Below are 19,170 nucleotides of genomic sequence, written 5' to 3'. Positions count from 1 at the left end.
GAGTTGTTCCAGCGCTGTCCCCTGTTCAAATTTGCTGCTTCCAGAAGCCCTCAGAAACACTTGTGTCCTTGAGTACTTCCAAAGATAGGCAGCTCCGTAATACATCAGCGCACTTTTGTGCATGGGCAGCATGGAGCCACCTGTCTTCAGAAGCACTCGGGGACATAAGTGCTTTGGCGCTTTGAGTCCGCCAGGAGAAAAGCGCCATATAAGTTTTCTTTGTTTGTTTGTTGTTTGTTCTGGACCTTTCAGGAATCCCCCTCTTAAAAATCTGTTTGCCCCTGGAAGTGAAGAGGGGCCTGTATCAATGCCAGAAGCTGGTAATGTATAATGCTCCGCTCTGCATTAACTAGTACAGGATCAGGCCCCCCCTAATTCCTGACCCGCGCCCCTCTGTGATTTAATGCATCTGTGTGTGTGTGGTGTGGGTGTGTGTGTGTGTGTGTGTGTGTGTGTGGGGGGGGGGGGGGGGGGGGGGGGGGGGGGGGGGGGCAGATATCAGCACAAATTCTCATCTACGAGAAAATATGTTGAAAACTTAGGTGAATTTCATACATTTCACCTGATTTCAAGTAATTTAACGAAACTTGAAAAAAAAAAATACACAACATACAGATTACATGAGAAATCATAATTACCATCAGGATTGTAATTGTGAAAATTATGCCATTGTGCAGGTGGCTGAGTGGGTGGCACTCTTGCCTTGAAGGGCTGGGTCTCTGGTTTGAATCCCAGCCAGGGCAACATCTGCATGGAGTGTGTATGTTCTCCCTATGTCTGTGTTAATTGGCTTTCTCCTAAATTAGCCCTAGACTTCAATATACATGACTATGGTAGGGATCAGATTGTGAGCTCCTCCAAGGGACAAGCAAGACTATATACTCTGTAAAGCGCTGCGCATGATCAGCTATACATATATATATATATATATATATATATATATATATATATATATATATATATATATATATATATATATATATATATATACACTAAATAATAATACTAATTAATAATAATAATTTCAGGAATGTTAAATTATTCATTACAAATGCTAGTTATCAGTGCAAACTTTGGTTTAAAAAGTTTATTTTTTATTTTTTTTGCTAAATAAAATATCTTCTTCACCAATTTACAGATCCCCTTCTTTCTGTCAGTGACCAACAGCTTTCTGCTCATACTCAGCCAGTGGCTGCTGTGCTTGTTAAAGCCATGTCTCACAGCTGACTGATTGCCTGTCATGGCTGCCAGTCTGTAGTAAGGAGGTGTGGCTAGAGATTGATTGGGGGAGGGCACGCTATTAAAAACATATAATAAAAACTGCCTCTGTTCTGTTTGAGCCTCAGCACATTCAGATTGATTAATCACATGACCAAAATTTAAAAGAAAAAGCTTCAGAAATCTACTTTGATACAGAATAAGTGGCATTAGTAGCCTTACTAAGGTATCAGTTGTATTTTCTGAACTGTACCAGGAAATTGGGCTTTCATAAAAACCTTCCGATTAGATCTTCATAACATTGATCTGATCTGATGAGTACAGCTTTCTACTGGTTCAGCTGTTCATGTGAAGCATATATGTATATAAGGTGTCATATGGACTAGTTAATCTATAGAGATCTATGGGTAACTGCTGCGTTATTAGACTCCAGGGGACTGACTGTACTACTGCAGCTCTCTCTACTGCTCTCCCCTCTACCCACCTGCGTTGGTTTAGCTGCTGCTTTTGCAGCTTTGCAATCAAAGCCTGAGCATCAAGTGATATCAGCACAATCTCCAGCGGAGAGAAATATGAAGGATCCGCAGACTGCAGAGAATGGTGCTCTGCAGAAGGATGGATTCGACCCCAAGACAAAAGGTATGGCTGGGCAGATTGGCTGACATATGTATATACTGTATATGCTGTATACGCATGTCTGTGTGCATTTGTACATTGCACGTATAGTTCATCTCTAGGGGCTTTACAAGATTATTCTCTTAGGGCAGAAATAATTACTGTAATGCTTTCTTATATACGGTATATAAATGTGCAAATTCTTTATTCCACCATAGCCATTCATTCATCTATCGTATATTGATCACTATCCTATGTACCCAATAATATCATGCTTCTTTTTACAGCAATATAATAACTGATACTGAATTCTCTTTCTTATCATACCGGATTGCATCGTTGTCAGCATGGGTCCCTCTTTCTAACACAATTGATGGCACACTGCCATCTCGTCATGCACCGCTAGGTGGCAGCAGTCACTCTGGCTTTGATTCATTGCAATATACATTACCAGTAGCTTGTATTCAGTGCAGGGCTTGTAATGGAGCAGTCACAACGTAGACGGTCTTATCTGATATTTATAACACGCTGCCTGCAATATTCCTGTGTACGTTACTTGAACCAACTAGTAGAAGCAGATCCAACAGATATATGTAGAAGATGTTAAAAGATAAAATAGATATTGTTAAGCAATACAAATCCCCCACAAAAACAAACAAACAACAAAAACAACAGCCTGATGCGTACGTTAAAAAAGGGCGCCAGGAAAAAAGGGCGCAGGGTTTTAAACGATAAACATGAATAACGGTTAAAAAAAAATTGTACTATATTTCGTTTAAAAGTAATGTTTTATAAAGTTATAAATCATTAAATAATGTGTATGAAATCGGGAATTGTAAAAACGTTAATCTTCCCTGTTTAAAAAGTGAAATGTATAATAACGTTTTATAAAAGATTAATAAGAATGTTACTAAAACTATATTTAACCCTACTCTCACACAGAACCCTCCCTGTACCTACCCCTAACCCCTAGACCCCCCTGGTGGTGCCTAAACCTAAGACCCCCCTGGTGGTGCCTAACCCTAAGACCCCCCTGGTGGTGCCTAACCCTAAAACTCCCCTGGTGGTGCCTAACCCTAAGACCCCCCTGGTGGTGCCTAACCCTAAAACTCCCCTGGTGGTGCCTAAACCTAAGACCCCCCTTGTGGTGCCTAAACCTAAGACCCCCCTTGTGGTGCCTAAACCTAAGACCCCCCTTGTGGTGCCTAAACCTAAGACCCCCCTAGTGGTGCCTAAAACTAAGACCCCCCTGGTGGTGCCTAAACCTAAGACCCCCCTGTGATAAGCATTAATAACATTTGAAAAAAATATGGTGCTGTTTTTCGTTTAAAAATAATATTTATAAAAACATATTGTACTGTTTTTCGTTTAAAAATAATGTTTAAAAAATTATAAATCATTAAATAATGTGTAATCATGAGAAGCAGTTATAAAACATTAAAAGTCTCCGGGCGCCGCTTGTAAAACGTAATTTTTCTCCGGCGCCCTTTTTTCCTGTTGGGCGCCCATTAAACGATATTTATTATAGGAGTGAATGGCAGCGCCCTTTTTGTCCACCTGCCTCATGCGCCCAAATTTCCTGCTTCCCAGCCTGATAGCCTAATGCATCGGTACTGTAATACTACTAAAAATATGGTCAGAATTAAAAACAAAGGGTAACTTCACATCAAATCCTTTGCAAAGTACATTCGGCACATTGCAACAGATTTAAAAACTAGTGTCTTCTGGTAATGTGTGCATCTCAACACATGGTACCTCAATGCCATTTATAACATGCAATGTGCACAGCTCAGCTTGCATTGTTGTGACAGAACCAGGGGTTTTGCAATGCATTGTCCAATTTGGGTCCCAGTAATGGCGATAGTAAAATAACGGTATTTAATACTGATATTTTACTATGGCCAAACCTAACCTTACCCTCGCACAGAACCCTCCCCCCCCCCCCCCCCCCCGACGCCTAACCCTTAACCCCTCCCCCCACCACCACCACCACACAAACTATCTACCTAACACCTGACGCTTTGCATGGGCGCCCACAGCACCCTTTTTTTGCTGCTTCGCTTTACAATAGCCCTAACTGTCATAGTAGCTGCCAGTGGCGTAGCTTAGGAGCTGTGGGCCCCGATGCAAGTTTTACATTGGGGCCCCCCAAGCACTCTATACATAACAATTAATATGGCCCACCAAAACATGCTAATGGCAACTACAGTGTCAGAGGAGCAAGAAGGGGATGGGGAACAGTTTGTTAATGCTTACCACTAATCAAAGTATCTACAGAAGTGATTTTTACGAGCACAGGACCAATATAGGGCTAATACTGAAGTTCAGGAAGGAACCAACGGGGCCCCTTTGGCCCAAGGGCCCTGATGCGGTTGCAACCTCTGCATCCCCTATTGCTAAGCCCCTGGTAGCTGCTATGGAGCCCTGGAGCAGAGGGGGCCCAAACTGTAACTGATGTTCACTATTTTTGTTCTTTATATTCTTGTGTTTCTCCACCCTCTGACTTTATCTCAATGCAAGTAGACTGTTTGCATTGTAAATTGCATAGGAATGTACATTGCTCAGTCTACTCTACTTCACATCTGCGTTTGGCAACCGAACCGGCCGTACGGCTCTGTTGTCCGTTCCACTGACCAAAAAAATGCAGCAGGACCCAATTTTTGGACCGTTTCACTCAGCGGAAAGGAAACGGATGGTTTGCAGCATAATAGGAGCCTACGGAAAACAGACTTTTACAGCACACTGGCTGTAAAAACAGACCGTTTTCCTGGATCCAGATGGCCGGATCTGTACGGCCGGTTCCGCAAAAAAAAGAACGCAGATGTGAACCGGGCCTCATCCCATAGGGTAGGGATAGGTGGGATTGCTCGAAAGTGCCTAGGTCTGATGGCCCCATCAAAATTCTGCTATGGGGACTCATAATCTTTATGCCTCTGGACAGAACCCAATGCACAATGGAAGCAACGCACAAATGTGAATGGGCCCATTGTGGGACACATAGGACATGATTCACAAAGCTTCTTCACCTGTTTTCCGCAGTTTTCACCTTATCTATGGTACCTTTTTAAGCTTCCAAAGAGCATAAAATATAATATAAATAAGGTAAGAAAAGTAATATTGAAATGAAGGTAATCAGGAACAACTTACTTTGAGGGCTGGTACACACTACAAGAACTTTTTAAAAGCCAAAGATTTTAAAAGCTCTCGCTAATGCAATCCTATGGGGGATTTTTACAAAATCACATCGCTCCAGTGAGAACAGACACATAGGATAACATTAGCAGGAGCTTTTAAAAATACAAAGTGCTCAGAAAAGCTCTTGTAGTGAGCACCAGCCCTGGGTGCTTATCTTGCTTCTAAATGTGCTGAAAGGTTATCTTTATCAATTAGGTGATAAGACATTTATGAGAAGCTTTGTGAATAGAACACATTGTGATTAGAGATGGCCCGAACCTCCGTTTTCGGTTCGTAAATCGGGTTTGCGAACTTCCGCAAAAGTTCGGTTCGCACGAACTTTTGCGAACCGCAATAGACTTCAATGGGGAGGCGAACTTTGAAAACTAGAAACATTTATGCTGGCCACAAAAGTGAAGGAAAAGATGTTTCAAGGGGTCTAACACCTGGAGGGGGGCATGGCGAAGTGGGATACATGCCCAAAGTCCTGGGGAAAAATCTGGATTTGACTCAAAGCAGCGTTTTAAGGGCAGAAATCACATTGAATGCTAAATTGCTGGCCTAAAGTGCTTTAAAACATCTTGCATGTGTATACATCAATCAGGGAGTGTAATTAGAGTACTGCTTCACACTGACACACCAAACTCACTGTGTAATGCACCGCAAACAGCTGTTTGTGTAGTAACGCCATGCTGGACTGGTGCGCACCACGGCGAGATTGCTCTTCCTCAGTGATATCAGGTAATGTGTGACTGCCTTATCAACTTTCGATGGTTCTTTCTCTACCATTGCTAAAGCTTACATCTATTTTTTTAAAATTACATTTTCTGCTGGCTGTTCAGTACCTGCAACGAGAATCTGTTATGGAGGGCAAGTCTGCCATTGTGAGTGACCACAGGTAATAGCCGGGGAATCAGGGTTCGATACCGGTCCGGAGTGGGAGCGAGAACTGGCTACCACCGCACATCCAAGTAAAGACTCATTTGCTGTATAAGTAATGTACCTGCCCTGACCGTGCTTTGCAGACCAGGCATCTGTGGTCAGATGGACCCTTGACCCAGCGCTGTGTGCCAGAGATGACATCACTTGCCTTTAACGAGAATCTGTTATGGAGGGCAAGTCTGCCATTCATTCAACTGTGTGAAACTTTTGATGGTACTTTCTCAATAGCATGGTGACCACGGGTAATGGCCGGGGAATCCTGGTTCGATTCCGGTCCGAAGTGGGAGCCTAAGAAATGGCTACCACCACCACACATCCAAGGAAGGCAGCAGGCATGGCATGCACGTCCAGAGGTAGTGACTAAAAATAACAATACAGGAGGACTTTCGAAGCCCTGCTGTATATGAGATGAATCAACTTTAAATCCTTTAACGAGAATCTGCTATGGAGGGCAAGTCTGCCATCCATTCAAGTTAAAGGTATGCACTGACTGCCAAGTATAATACAATGTGCAGTCAAAGATGCAGTGAAAGGTATGTAGTGACTGCAAACAGCTGTTTGTGTAGTGACGGCTGTGCTGGACTGGTGCGCACCATGACGAGAGTGCAGGGGATGGCGGCTTTCCAGCCCATATGGTCGCCGTGCTGAGGTAGCTGAATGACAGAACAGTGACTGTCCAGCTGATCAAATTTGGTCTGTCCACAATAAAGCAACATCCTTATTATCTTGCATGTGCCACCCCTCCCCTCCCCCCCCCCCCGAGACACTCATATAGCCGGCGGTCATTGCTTCATTGTGATACACAAGCCCCTTCACCGTGGCAAGGTAATGATCACAAAGAGGAATTGGCACATGTACATTCCTTTTGTTTTGTTGTTGCAGCTGCAGTGCAGCCAGAAATATTAGGCAGGCATGTACACGCACCAGAAAAATTATTATAGCGGCCACTATTCAGGAATCCACCTGGAGTCCTGGACCCTGTGGGCGGTGGCGGAGAAGGCAGCCAAGCGGCCTGCGGTCAGAGATGCTGTGTGGGGAGCGACTTAGTCTTGGGGCAGGCAGTCACACGGCGTGCAGGCAGAGATGCTGTGTGTGGGGACTGACTTAGTCTTCGGGCAGGCCTGAGCATGCTTTGCAGACCAGGCATCCGTGGTCAGATGGACCCTTGACCAAACGCTGTGTGCCAGACATGTCACCACTTGCCTTTCAACATCACGGTACAGTTTAGGTATCGCCGTTTTTGAGAAAAAATTGTGGCCTGGTATCTTCCACTGCGGTGTGTGGCTTTGCTTTTGTGTGCTGCTTTTACTCAGGTGGTCATCCCATTGCAGTTTGTGCTTTGTAATCATGTGCCTTCGTAAGGTAGTTGTCCCTACCTGGGTCTAGGCCTTTCCACGGCTCCATTTTTCGGTGGCAGAGTGTGCAGATGGCATTGCTCTCATCTGAGGCAGACACACAAAAACATTTCCACACCGCTGAGCCCTGGGGTGATGACACTGGTGGTGGCGGCCGACTGAGTGTTAAGTAGGGTGCCAGTATCAGAGCAGGAGGAGGAAGATATGTCACGCTTCCGTGCGGAAGCTGAGAAAGATGAGGTGTTCTGTGTTAAGTAGTCAACTACGTCCTAACAATATTGGAGGTTGATGGCACGTGTCTTCTTCTGAACACTGTACTTTGGTCGAGGGCCGCACGAAATCATGACAGCGCGACCTCGAACAGACCTGCCACGTGGCCTGCCTCTGCCTTTTGTTTTGTCCATATTGGGGGGATGAAGTGAAAGGTATGCACTGACTTGACTAATACAATGTGCAGTCACACAGGTGCAGTTAACAGGTATGCACGGAGTGGTATATCACACTGCATGCACTCATGTAGGTAGGTGGGTGCACTGAACACAACAGGTAGGTATATGCAGTGATGGGTATTACAATGTGCACCTGTCACACACAGACAGGTACCGGACAGGCACAGTGACACTGCGTGCGCTCACGTAGGCAGGTGGGTGCACTGACTGAAGTGAACAACAGGTAGGTATATGCAGTGATGGGTATTACAATGTGCACCTGTCACACACAGACAGGTACCGGACAGGCACAGTGACACTGCGTGCGCTCACGTAGGTAGGTGGGTGCACTGACTCAAGTGAACAACAGGCAGGTATATGCAGTGATGGGTATTACAATGCGCACCTGTCACACACACAGGTAGTCACTGAATGTGCTGGGTCTGGCAGTGGCAAACGCAGTAGGAATTACCAGGGCTGTCTATGCACACAAGTGTCAGTGGGACTGTGAAGAAACGCGGAAAAGCTGCCGTTTCTCAAGGTGAGGCGGCTGTTTCCGCGTCCAGTATGGCGTCACAACGCGGAAAAAACGCCGCATAGGCAGAGCGGCGGAATCCGCATTGGGAACGGCGGAATCCGCATTGGGAACGGCGGAATCCGCATTGGGAGCGGCGGAATCCGCATTGGAGGCGGCAAACTTGCCGCATGGCAGTGTCCCTGACAAGGGGGTTGAGCATGGGGAAGCCGCCGCTGGTGTAGTGAGCGGTGCGGCGGCTCCCGCGCTCGGTTCGCTGGATACATTGCAAAACAGTACTGGTGTGGCTGGGACTGATAGTCCACCAAGATTCAGAGTGACACGCGCGCGCGCACAGAGGCAGAGCTTATATAACAGCCAGAAGTGAGTCAGCTGACCAGGCCGGTCAGCTGACAATTTTTACACCTCTCATTGGTCCAGCACTTAGGGAGGGGCCTGGAGAGTGTTCTGGTATATATACTGCTGGCTGTTCAGTTGCTGGTTGTCTGGCGTTGCGATCACTATGTGTTAGCACTCAGACCTGAGTCAGATCCTAAAGTGTGCCGGGACCAGCTGGAGCTGTAATCCTACACTTAGCTAGATTCTGTTGATAGTTTAAAGTACTAGTTTGATTGTGATTATCTGTTATGACCCTTTTGCCTGCCTGACTATTCTCTGAACTCTGATCCTGTACCTTGCCTTTTTGATACCCTGTTGCCGAACACCGGCTTGTCCTTAGACTCTGCATCTGCCTCCTGATTTTGTACCTCGATATATCTGTTTCCCTGTTTCCAATCCCTGCCTGTACTTTAGACTTCGCCTCTGCCTTCTGAATCTGTACTTTTTCTGTCGGTGTGTTCACGACCTGGCTTGTCCGACCACGAGAACCGACCTTACTGTTAGAGGCGGTTCCCAGTCCTGATAGTTACACTCCCTAGTGAGTGTCACTCTCGTTCTGTCGTTCCTTCTCTCTGCCTGACTCCTCCCTCCGGGAGAGTCCAGAAGGAATTACGCAGTATCCCTTACTGCTCTGAGGCCAGTCCTCTAATATTACTGTTTGCACCAAACACTCTCACTCCACTCAGGTGTCCAGAGGTTAGCTTGTATATCGGATTATCGGTGATACTGCAGATCATCTATGATCTGGTATATTTCTGTATTCCCAGTGATACTGCAGATCACCGGTAATCAGATCCTCCCTGTGTTACACCGATCATTACAGGGACACACACAAAAAAAAAATAGATCACAAGATTAGCTCTCAAAAGAGCTGTTAAGGGGTGCTTTTTTTTAGCAATAAGAATCAGCAAGGAGGAAGCTAAGAAGCCTACAAGAGCCTAACTAAGCTTTCCCTATGAGAGTCTGAAGCAGCTTTCCCTTCTCTAATTAATGCAGGCACACGAGTGAGTCCAAAGTCTGACGCTGCCTGCCTTTTATAAGGGGGGGGGGGAGTGGCTCCAGGAGGGAGTGTAGGCTGATTGGCTACAATGTGCCTGCTGACTGTGATGTAAAGGGTCAAAGTTGACCCCAATGATGCACTATGGGAGCGAACCGAACTTCCGGAAAAGTTTGCGGTTTTCCATGATCGCGAACCCCGGAAGTTCGCCGGGAACCGTTCGGGCCATCTCTAATTGTGATAGGCCCGGATTTACATCACAGGAGGCTATAGGCACAGATGTCCTGGCACCTTAGACTTCATCCTCCATGAACCTACAAACCTCAGCTGAACCACACCGCAAGTGTGCTGACTGTCCCAGTTGTCACTTCTCCCTTACTTCCCTTGACTGTCATAGGTAGCTACAGGTGCCCCTTAGTATTAGATAGCCAGAGGTACCCTCTGTATTATGTATTTAGTGGTGCCCCTTGATTGAAGTGAAATCTCGTCAGTGGAATGCAGAGAGCAGGGTGAGTAACCTCTCATTTACACTCTGCTCGGCACTGTGCATAGGGAAGGAGGAAGGGAGGCGCTCGGTGAGGGGAGTGAGCCACCTTTCTATCATCAGTCGCCTGTAGGCACGTGCCTACAGTGCCTTATGGTAAATCCGGCCCTGCATTATAAGGTGCATAGTGTGAACTAAGGGCTCTTTCACAACTAGGGCATTTTGCGTTTTTTTTGTGGCGCGATTAAAAAAAAAACGCCCTAAAATCGCCAGTGCAATGTATTCTTATGGGATAGTTCATATCTGAGAATTTCGTCAGCTTTCTCCTCAGCAAAGCGCTGCATGCACCATTTTTAGGGCGATTTTGCTACGATGGAAGGTATAGGAAAAGCGCAAAACGCTCACAAAATCACTTTGTGCGGCAATTGTGTTTGCGCTTATAAGAATAAATACATTGAATTTATTATTTTCCAGGTCAAATAGTTCACTTCCTGACTTGCGCTAGGAAGTTAAAAAAAATCGCTCTGCAAAACTGCTTTGAAATGCGTTTTACAAAAAAATCGTAGCGCGAAGGTAAGTAATGGGAGGAGAAAAAAAAATCACTCACAAAATCGCAAATTTGCGATTTCGATTTTAGATGTGAACAAAGCCTAATAGCATGGTGGCATAGTGAAACTCTTGTCCAGAGTGCCAGGTTGAAGCCCAGTTAGGACATTTGTATGTTCTCCCCTTTTCCCCGCGTATACCAGATCTTTGGGCGACATTGAGGGTTTCTTGTACACATGGCTGCCTTGGCCAAGTCCAGCAGTGTGTGTACATGGCTTGTTAGGACTATTTTCTCTGGATGGCTAAACTGCACACTTGTCAACTTCATGCAGCCGAATGCCAGCATTTGGTAACAACATGCTCCTCATCATTTGACATGCAGTGGTTTTGCCCAAGGGTAAAAAACGGGACTTGCTGCATCTGAGCATGGGAGCTACTGTGTTTAGATGTAACTTCCTAGTGGGGACGCTTTTCCAAAACCTGTGCCAAGCACAAGCAAGCCCATGGAGACAGGGAGAAAGGGTTTCGTTCACACTATGAGCATTTTTGTTTTTTTAGGCGCTGGCGATTTTTGAAATCGCTCTAAAAGCGTTTGTGCAATGATTTCCTATCAGAATGTTCATACTTGAGCACTCCGCTTTCTATTGAATTGCAAACACAGCTCCTGTACCATTTTCTGAGCATTTGTGTTCAATAAAAGTATAGGGAAATCGCAAAGCACTTGAAAAAGCGCTTTGAATAGCGATTTCCTGAGTGCTTTTATGAATAAATACATTGTATTTATTCATTTCCAGGTCAAAGAGTTCACTTCCTGACTGACGTCAGGAAGTGTAAAAAATCATCAATCCACATAAGCGCTTAGAAAAGGGCTTTTCTAAGCACAAAGTGCAGGGAAAAATCACTAATCAAATCGCTCAGCGCTTGGGATAGAGCTGCCGATTTGTAATGTAAATAAGGCCTAAGGCCGGATCCACACTATAAGCGCTTTTCTGAGCGCTTTGTGATTGATTAGCGCTTTCTGAGCGCTTTTTAAAAAAATTTCCCATTCACTTTCATCAAAATCAATGCAATCGTGTCCACGAAAAATCTTGATATTTATTGTTTTCCGGATCAGAGTTCACTTCCTGACTGATGTCAGAAAGTGAAAAAAAACGCAATCACTCGGCAAAACCGTTTAGTAAAGCGGTTCACAAAAAAAAACAGTGCGCAGGTAATCGCCAGAAATCGGAAATAAAAATTGCGTCAGAAAAAGGCAAACGTGGACAGACACTCGAACAGAACGCAATGTGAATGAGGCCTCAGGGACATATGACTGAGGTAGGAATTAGATTGTTAGCTCTTAGGCACAGCGACATAAATATGGACTCTGTAAAACGCTGCTTCTAAAAGCACCGCTAATTAAAGGAAACCTGAGACTTTACATAGAGCAGCTTCCTCCAGCCATGTAGGCCATGGGCTCCCTCACAGTCCTCCCAGGCCTTTCCCCTGGTCAGGTCTGGTAAATTGGCCAGTCGCACATGCACACCCGCATGGGTCGGTCATTGCAATATTAAACGCCGTGCATCCAATCGACCATGACAGTCCAAGATATCCCAGCATGCACAATTAATACATTTCACCGATTTAGCCACAAAATCAGTCAAATCGTTGCTGGGGCATGTTTGTTTTGGCACCAATTTTTATCCAGTTCAAAAACGTATCAAATAGGATGGTCGATCCGGTCGCAAAATCGATATAATCTTGCTTGCCTAATCCTACCAAATCTATGAAGTATAAAGGTAATTTAAGTAAATATACTTTGATTGGCTACTTTAGGCAATCTCTTATATGGGATTACAAAAACTATGTACACACATTAGATAAATATCAGTCTTAACTCTATGAAAATAACCTATTAACAAGCTTTCGACCAATTTTCGGTAAGCAACTGTGCAGGACTGACCATCACCAATGGCAACGATTGACTGATATCGGGAGTCCGTTGGGATCCATTCTGTTGGATTTTTTGGGCCAACGATCCCTCATCAAAAGAAGTGTGTAAAGTTAATTTTTGGCAAGCTGATGTAGAGAGAGGTCAGAGAAGGTGACTGGTGGGCCCCTTAAGACCCATTAGGCCCCAAGCACCTGCCTAGGTTGCCTGGCGGATGATCCTGCTCTTCGTTTTGTAATTAAACTTTTAAAAGATCATTAGGAAATGGTAACTGGTCAGTATTACCATCTGAATACAAAGTCACTGATGGCATGACCATTTTGAAAATTGATATTGAAAAAACCTATAATTTAGAAACCTGTCTGTGTGTGATCAGATGTGTTTATTTTTCACGTTCATACTTTTGCTGCTGCTATGAGCAAGTGTAGGTATGCAGGAGTGGTTATGTATCCTTCTATCCTGACTAGAATTATAGCAGCTCATATATATCGAACGTTATGTTTGTGCAGACCCTCTTGAGGAAGAATTTGAAATAGAGAAATGATCTCATAATATACGCTATAGTTACGGTATAATATGCTCTGAGTCAATAATGAAGTCACTACAGTTTGGATTTGGAGCAATACTAAACACAGGAGACCTAATAAACGTTCATGCTTTATGCTACGAGTGTGATGGGAGCTGTGTGTTATTGGGCGGGGGCGTACAGACGTATGTATTGACGTGTGAGTAGAAAATAGATCTGGAATGGCGAAGTCTGATGGTGGGGGCAGCAGAGAGAGAAAACTTGAATGAATTCTCTGATGATGACGTGTGAATCTGCACTGTTCATATTATAACAATGTGAAGAGCTGGCAGCTTGGGTAATTAGAAATGGATGGGATATAGTATATGCAGAATTGCACTGGGTACTTGGCAAGGAGATGTGTGAAAAATAATGAAGACTTGAGATGCTTAATATCGGACAGCTAATTCTGCTTAAAGGACCACTATTGCAAATTTAGGCTCCTTGCACACTGTGTTACTCTCCCCCCTGCAAGGGCAATGCAATTATGATGTGACGTAGTGCTCTGTAAGTATTGTCGCCACAAAGGCTGCAGCGCACTACCGCATGTTCCGTGCCTACTGCAAGGATTATGCAGTAATGCAATACAATGGGTGTCACAATAAGTGTGCACGACGGGAGCGCGGTGCTATGCATATCACCCTGTCGCCGCACTGTGGTGAAGGGTCAAATGAAGGCTGAATTCTGTTGTGCTTGCACTGCATCCCACCGCTAATATAAGGTGTGCAGCTGGCCTAAAAATGTTTTATAAAGGCATTATAAGAAAAGCAGCATTGCAGCATCTTTGTTTTTCTTTTTTCAGTTAGTGAACAGCCTTCCAGCCAGAGAGCAGAATTCCCATTTCATCAGCTCACCACTAAAGGTGCGTACACACATGCGACTATAGTCGTTTGTAACGATCGTTCCCCGATCTTTACCGACGATCGTTACAAAAACGAACCACCGACTATTAAGGCAAACGACGAACGAGCCAAATCGCTACAAAAGAAAGTTCTGTCTCGGCGGATTTTAACCAACGACGATTGTTTGCAAAAGTAGTACATCGTTGGAAACGGTCGTTCGTACTAGGCTTGACATGCGCATTAAACTATTTCTCTGTGAAACTTCTCATTTTTATGCGCAGGCGCAATAGTTGCTTTACGTGATGTAACGTTCGTTCTAACGATCAGATCGTTACACACCTTTTAAAACTATCTTTACTTAGGTCATTCTTTCATCAATTAAAAGTTCGTTCGTCGTTCTCAACGAATGATCGTTGTCGCATGTGTGGACGTAGCATAAGGCCTGGTGCACACCAGAGGAGTTTTTCTGAGTGTTTTGAGTTTTTAAATCTGCTGCTAATGTTATCCTATGTGTCTGTGCACACTAGAGCAATGAGGTTTTGTAAAAAACCCCATAGCATTACATTGGGAAGAGCTTTTAGAGGTTTCAAAAGCTCTTCCCAATGTAATGCTATGGGGTTTTTTACAAAACCTCATTGCTCCAGCGTGCACAGACACATAGGATAACATTAGCAGCAGATTTAAAAACTCAAAACACTCAGAAAAACTCCTCTGGTGTGCAGCAGGCCTAAGGGGTGGTTCACAAGCACTTGTGATTGAAAAATCACTTGCTACTGGAATGCTATGTGTGGGATCCCTCTTGAGTGCTGGTTCACACTGTGATCGCCAGAGATTAGCAAAGCGCTACAGCAGTGTCGCCCTCTGAGAGTGTTCTCACTGCAGCATTTTAAGAAAATCGAAAACATGCTGCCTGTACCATTTTTAGAGCGATTATTTCTTAAAGGAATGTGCAAGAACACACATTAATTTTAAAATGGCTCTTTTAAATCACTTTGCAAATTCGCTAAGCGCTTACTGATTGCGATTGCGTTTTGTAGTGTGAACCAGGCCTGAGCAATGTGACTTAAAAAAAAAAATCACCTATAGTATTGCATTAGCAAGAGCTTTTCAAATCACTGGAGCCTAGAAAATTGCTTGTAGTGTGAACCAGCCCTTTCTACTTGTGGCTATGTGTTGGAATGGACCATTTTTAGCATTTGTCCTACTTTTCTGTCCTTGGGTCCTCTGTGAGGGCTCATTCACACTAGAGGCGTTTTTCTCCTTTTTTAAGTGCTGGCGATTTTTCAAAATTGCCCTGAAAGCGCTTACACCATTATTCTCTATGAGACAGTTCACATTTGAGCGGTTCGTTTACGATCTGCTCAGAAAAGTGGTGCATGGGCCATTTTTTAGGCGATTTTGCCTCAATGGGTTCGTATCACGGCTCTGCCTGTTCAGTAAGCCAGCACCTATTCAGTAGGAGACCTTAGGCGAGTCTCCCTAATACTGCTACTGCCTATAGAGCGCTCCTAGTGGCTGCAGCTCTGGCGCTTTGAGTCCGCCAGAAAAAAAAAGCGCAATATAAATGTTTGTGATAACAGAGGCGCCAAATTAGAATAAAATGGTTAAGATCAGATTAAAAGGAGGGGGGTTGGTGGTTACCACCCTCAGGTATATAATGACCAGCCTATGAGTCGTTATATATAAGAGCAATATAATTTATTATAAAATCTCCAGGTATGCAACGCGTTTCACGGGTCAAGAGCCCGCTTCATCAGGCAATCAGTGTTGGAGATACACGAAGCTGCATCAGTTTTAGGGCCCAGCGCCTACTGTTATCACGAATTATCTATTGATCGAGTCCACCCTTGGTGGAGGGGTGTATCCCCATTCTTCCTGTCTACAGAGAGCGACTTCTTAACACCTGAGAGGGGTCAGGTTATAATTCTCCCCTCCTGCATATCCAGTGGTTGCCTTTGTGGTAACCCAGACTTGTGAGTATATTACTCGTTATTGTTTCATCATATTCCATTTGTTGTGACATACTACACTATATTGGGCTCTCGGTTTTCATTCTTTGTATTTTTCCGAGCAATATAAATGTTATTTGTCTTGTCTTGTCTTGTCTATAGGAAAAACACAAACTCTCACAAAATTGCTTTGTGCGGTGGTTGCGTTCGCATTTTTAAGAATAAATACATTGTATTTATTCTTTTCCGGATCAAAGAGTTCACTTCCTGACTGATGTCAGGAAGTGAAAAAATGCAATTGCTCAGCAAAACTGCTTAGAAAAGTGGTTCACAAAAAAAAAAAAACAGCACGCAGGTAATCGCCCGGAATCTGAAATAAAAATTGCTTCACAAAACGCCAAACGTGGAAGGACACGTGGACGAAACACAATGTGAACAAGGCCTGATGTTTTGTTTGCTCTCTTGTGTAACGATCGGTGAAGCACAGAGAGGATCTGATTACCGGTGATCTGCAGTATCACCGGGAATACAGATGTATACCAGACCATAAGTGATCTGCAGTATCACCGATAATCCGATATACCAGCTAACCTCTGTTCACCTGAGTAGAGTGTAGTGTTTTGGTGTAACAGTAACCCTTTGAGGACAAAAGCCTCAGCGCAGTCAGGAGTACTGCACGGATTCCTTCCGGAGACCTGAACTCTCCAAGACGGGAGGAGTCAGGCTGACAGTAGGAAGGATAGTCTGAAAGTAACCCTCTGGAGGAAGTGTCACTAACAGAACGGGGAACCGCCTCTAACAGTAAGGTCGGTTCTCGAGGTCGGACAAGCCAGGTCGTACACACACGGACAGACAAAGTACAAGATCAGGAGGCGAAGGCGGAGTCTAAGTACAGGCAGGGTTCGGCAACAGAGTATCAGAAATATCGAGGTACAAGATCAGGGGGCAGAAGCAGGGTCTAGAACGAGCCGGGGGTCGGCAACAGAGTATCAGAAATATCGAGGTACAAGATCAGAGTTCAAGGGGATAGTCAGGCAGGCAAAGGGTCATAACAGATAAACACAATCAAACTAGTACTTTAAGCTATCAACAGAATCTAGCTAAGTGTAGGATTACAGCTCCAGCTGGTCCCGGCACACTTGCGGATCTGACTACGGATCTGGGTGCTCCCACGTATGTGATCGCAACGCCAGACACCAGAGCAATGACCAACCAGCAGTATATATACACAGGCACCTTCTCCAGCACCTCCCTAAGTGCTAGACCAATGAGGAGTGGAGCCAGAGTCAGCTGACCAGCCTGGTCAGCTGACTCACTTCTGGCTGTGATATCTTCCCTGCCTGAGTGCGCGCGCGTCACTCTAAACCTGAAGGGACTATATGTCCCAGCCACACCAGCCCCGCTCTGCGGTGCCTCCGACCAGGGGCCATGCGCGCCAACCGCCACGTCTGACGCGGCGGTTTCTCCGCGCTCTGCCATGCTCTGCACGAGGACAGCCGCCTCAGCCGAAGTGGAGGCGGCTGCCTCCCCGTGCTCCGTCACACTGCGTGCGGAAAGAGTCGCCCCCCCCCGAGGAGTGGACTCCGGACAGCTCCTTCCAGGTTTTTCTGGGTGCAAAGTGTGAAACTCCCTTTTTAAGTCATCAGCATGCATGCGAGTCCCTGGTACCCATTGTCTCTCCTCAATGCAGTACCCTTTCCAATGTACTAAATATTGTACCGAGTTCTGTACAACGTGTGTGTCCAGTATCTTCTCCACCTCATACTCAGGTTGGTCCTCCACCATCACAGGAGGAGGAGGAGGAGGAGTAGCACCCACATGAACCGCAGGTTTAAGTAGGGACACGTGAAACGACCTTACGCCCCGCATGCTGGCAGAAAGATCAATGGCGTAAGTGACGTTATTGATCCTTTTAGTCACGGAAAATGGACCCACAAACCTGGGGCCCAGTTTGGCAGATGGCTGCTTCAAAGTCAAGTGACGTGTGGACACCCAGACTAAATCCCCTTTCTGAAACTTCCATTCCACGGACCGTCTCTTGTCCGCTTGACCCTCCTGACTCTGGAATGCCCTCTGCAGGTTCCCCTTAACAATTCCCCAATTGTCCCTGAGTGACCTCTGCCAATCCTCCAGTGCTGGAAATGGAGAAGAGACAACTGGAAGAGGGGAGAATTTGGGTGACCTCCCTGTCACAATCTGGAATGGCGAGAAACCAGAAGAAGAATTCTTCAAATAATTTTGTGCAAATTCTGCGAAGGGCTTAAATATTACCCAGTCACTCTGTGCCTCCGCAACGTAACATCTTAGGAATTGCTCCAAAGACTGATTAATCCGTTCAGTCTGCCCATTTGTCTGTGGGTGGTAGCCTGACGAGAAAGACAATTTCATGCCCATTTGGTGGCAAAATGCCCTCCAGAATCCAGACACGAATTGGACTCCCCTATCTGACACAATGTCTTCCGGAATGCCATGCAGCCGGAAGACGTAAATGATGAACAATTTGGCCAGTTCCTGAGCCGAGGGGAGTCCTTTCAGGGGCACAAAATGGGCCATTTTGCTAAAACGGTCGACTACCACCCAAATGACCGACATGCCTTCAGACCTGGGCAATTCCCCCACAAAATACATGGACAAGTGGGTCCATGGCTCACTCGGGGTGGGCAAGGGCTGCAACCTTCCTACAGATGCCAGCCGGGAGGGTTTACTCTTGGCACATACCGCACACTCCCTGACATATTCCTTGCAATCCGTTGCCAACGAAGGCCACCAAGCACACCTGGCAATCAGATCCTGCGTTCTGGCAGCTCCAGGATGACCAGCATTCTCATGGGCGTGAAAGAGTTGCAGAACTTGTAAACGAAATGGCAGTGGGATAAACATGACCCCTTCAGGTTTTCCCTCAGGAACATCCTGCTGAAAGGGACCCAAAACCTCTGTCCAATCCTCCCAGGTCTCTGTGGCTGCTAACACTAGTCTCTGCGGGATGATGGACTTAGGGGCGGGAGGCTGTGCTGTCTCTGGTTCGAAATATCTGGAGAGGGCATCTGCCTTGATGTTTTTGCTGCCTGGAGTGTACGTGATTATAAACCTGAACCTCGTAAAAAATAAAGACCAACGGGCCTGACGGGGACTTAATCTCTTAGCCCCCTCGATGTATTCCAAGTTCTTGTGGTCAGTGTAAACTGTGATCGTGTGTTCTGCCCCCTCTAACC

General features: G+C 45.5%; 1 protein-coding gene across 1 annotated transcript in view; it reads left to right on the top strand.

The window, feature by feature from the left end:
- The first annotated feature begins 1,349 nt into the window (after positions 1-1,349).
- MREG (melanoregulin) overlaps positions 1,350-19,170 on the top strand; it is a 163,112-nt gene continuing 145,291 nt past the window's right edge. Inside the window, exon 1 of the mRNA XM_068246993.1 lies at positions 1,350-1,857. Coding sequence (XP_068103094.1) covers positions 1,791-1,857 — 67 coding nt within the window. The 5' untranslated portion in view covers positions 1,350-1,790. The remainder of the gene's footprint in view (positions 1,858-19,170) is intronic.

This window comes from Hyperolius riggenbachi, chromosome 7 (genome assembly GCF_040937935.1).
Source record: "Hyperolius riggenbachi isolate aHypRig1 chromosome 7, aHypRig1.pri, whole genome shotgun sequence".
NCBI lineage: Eukaryota > Metazoa > Chordata > Amphibia > Anura > Hyperoliidae > Hyperolius > Hyperolius riggenbachi.
This window is presented reverse-complemented; position numbering and strand designations above follow the sequence as displayed.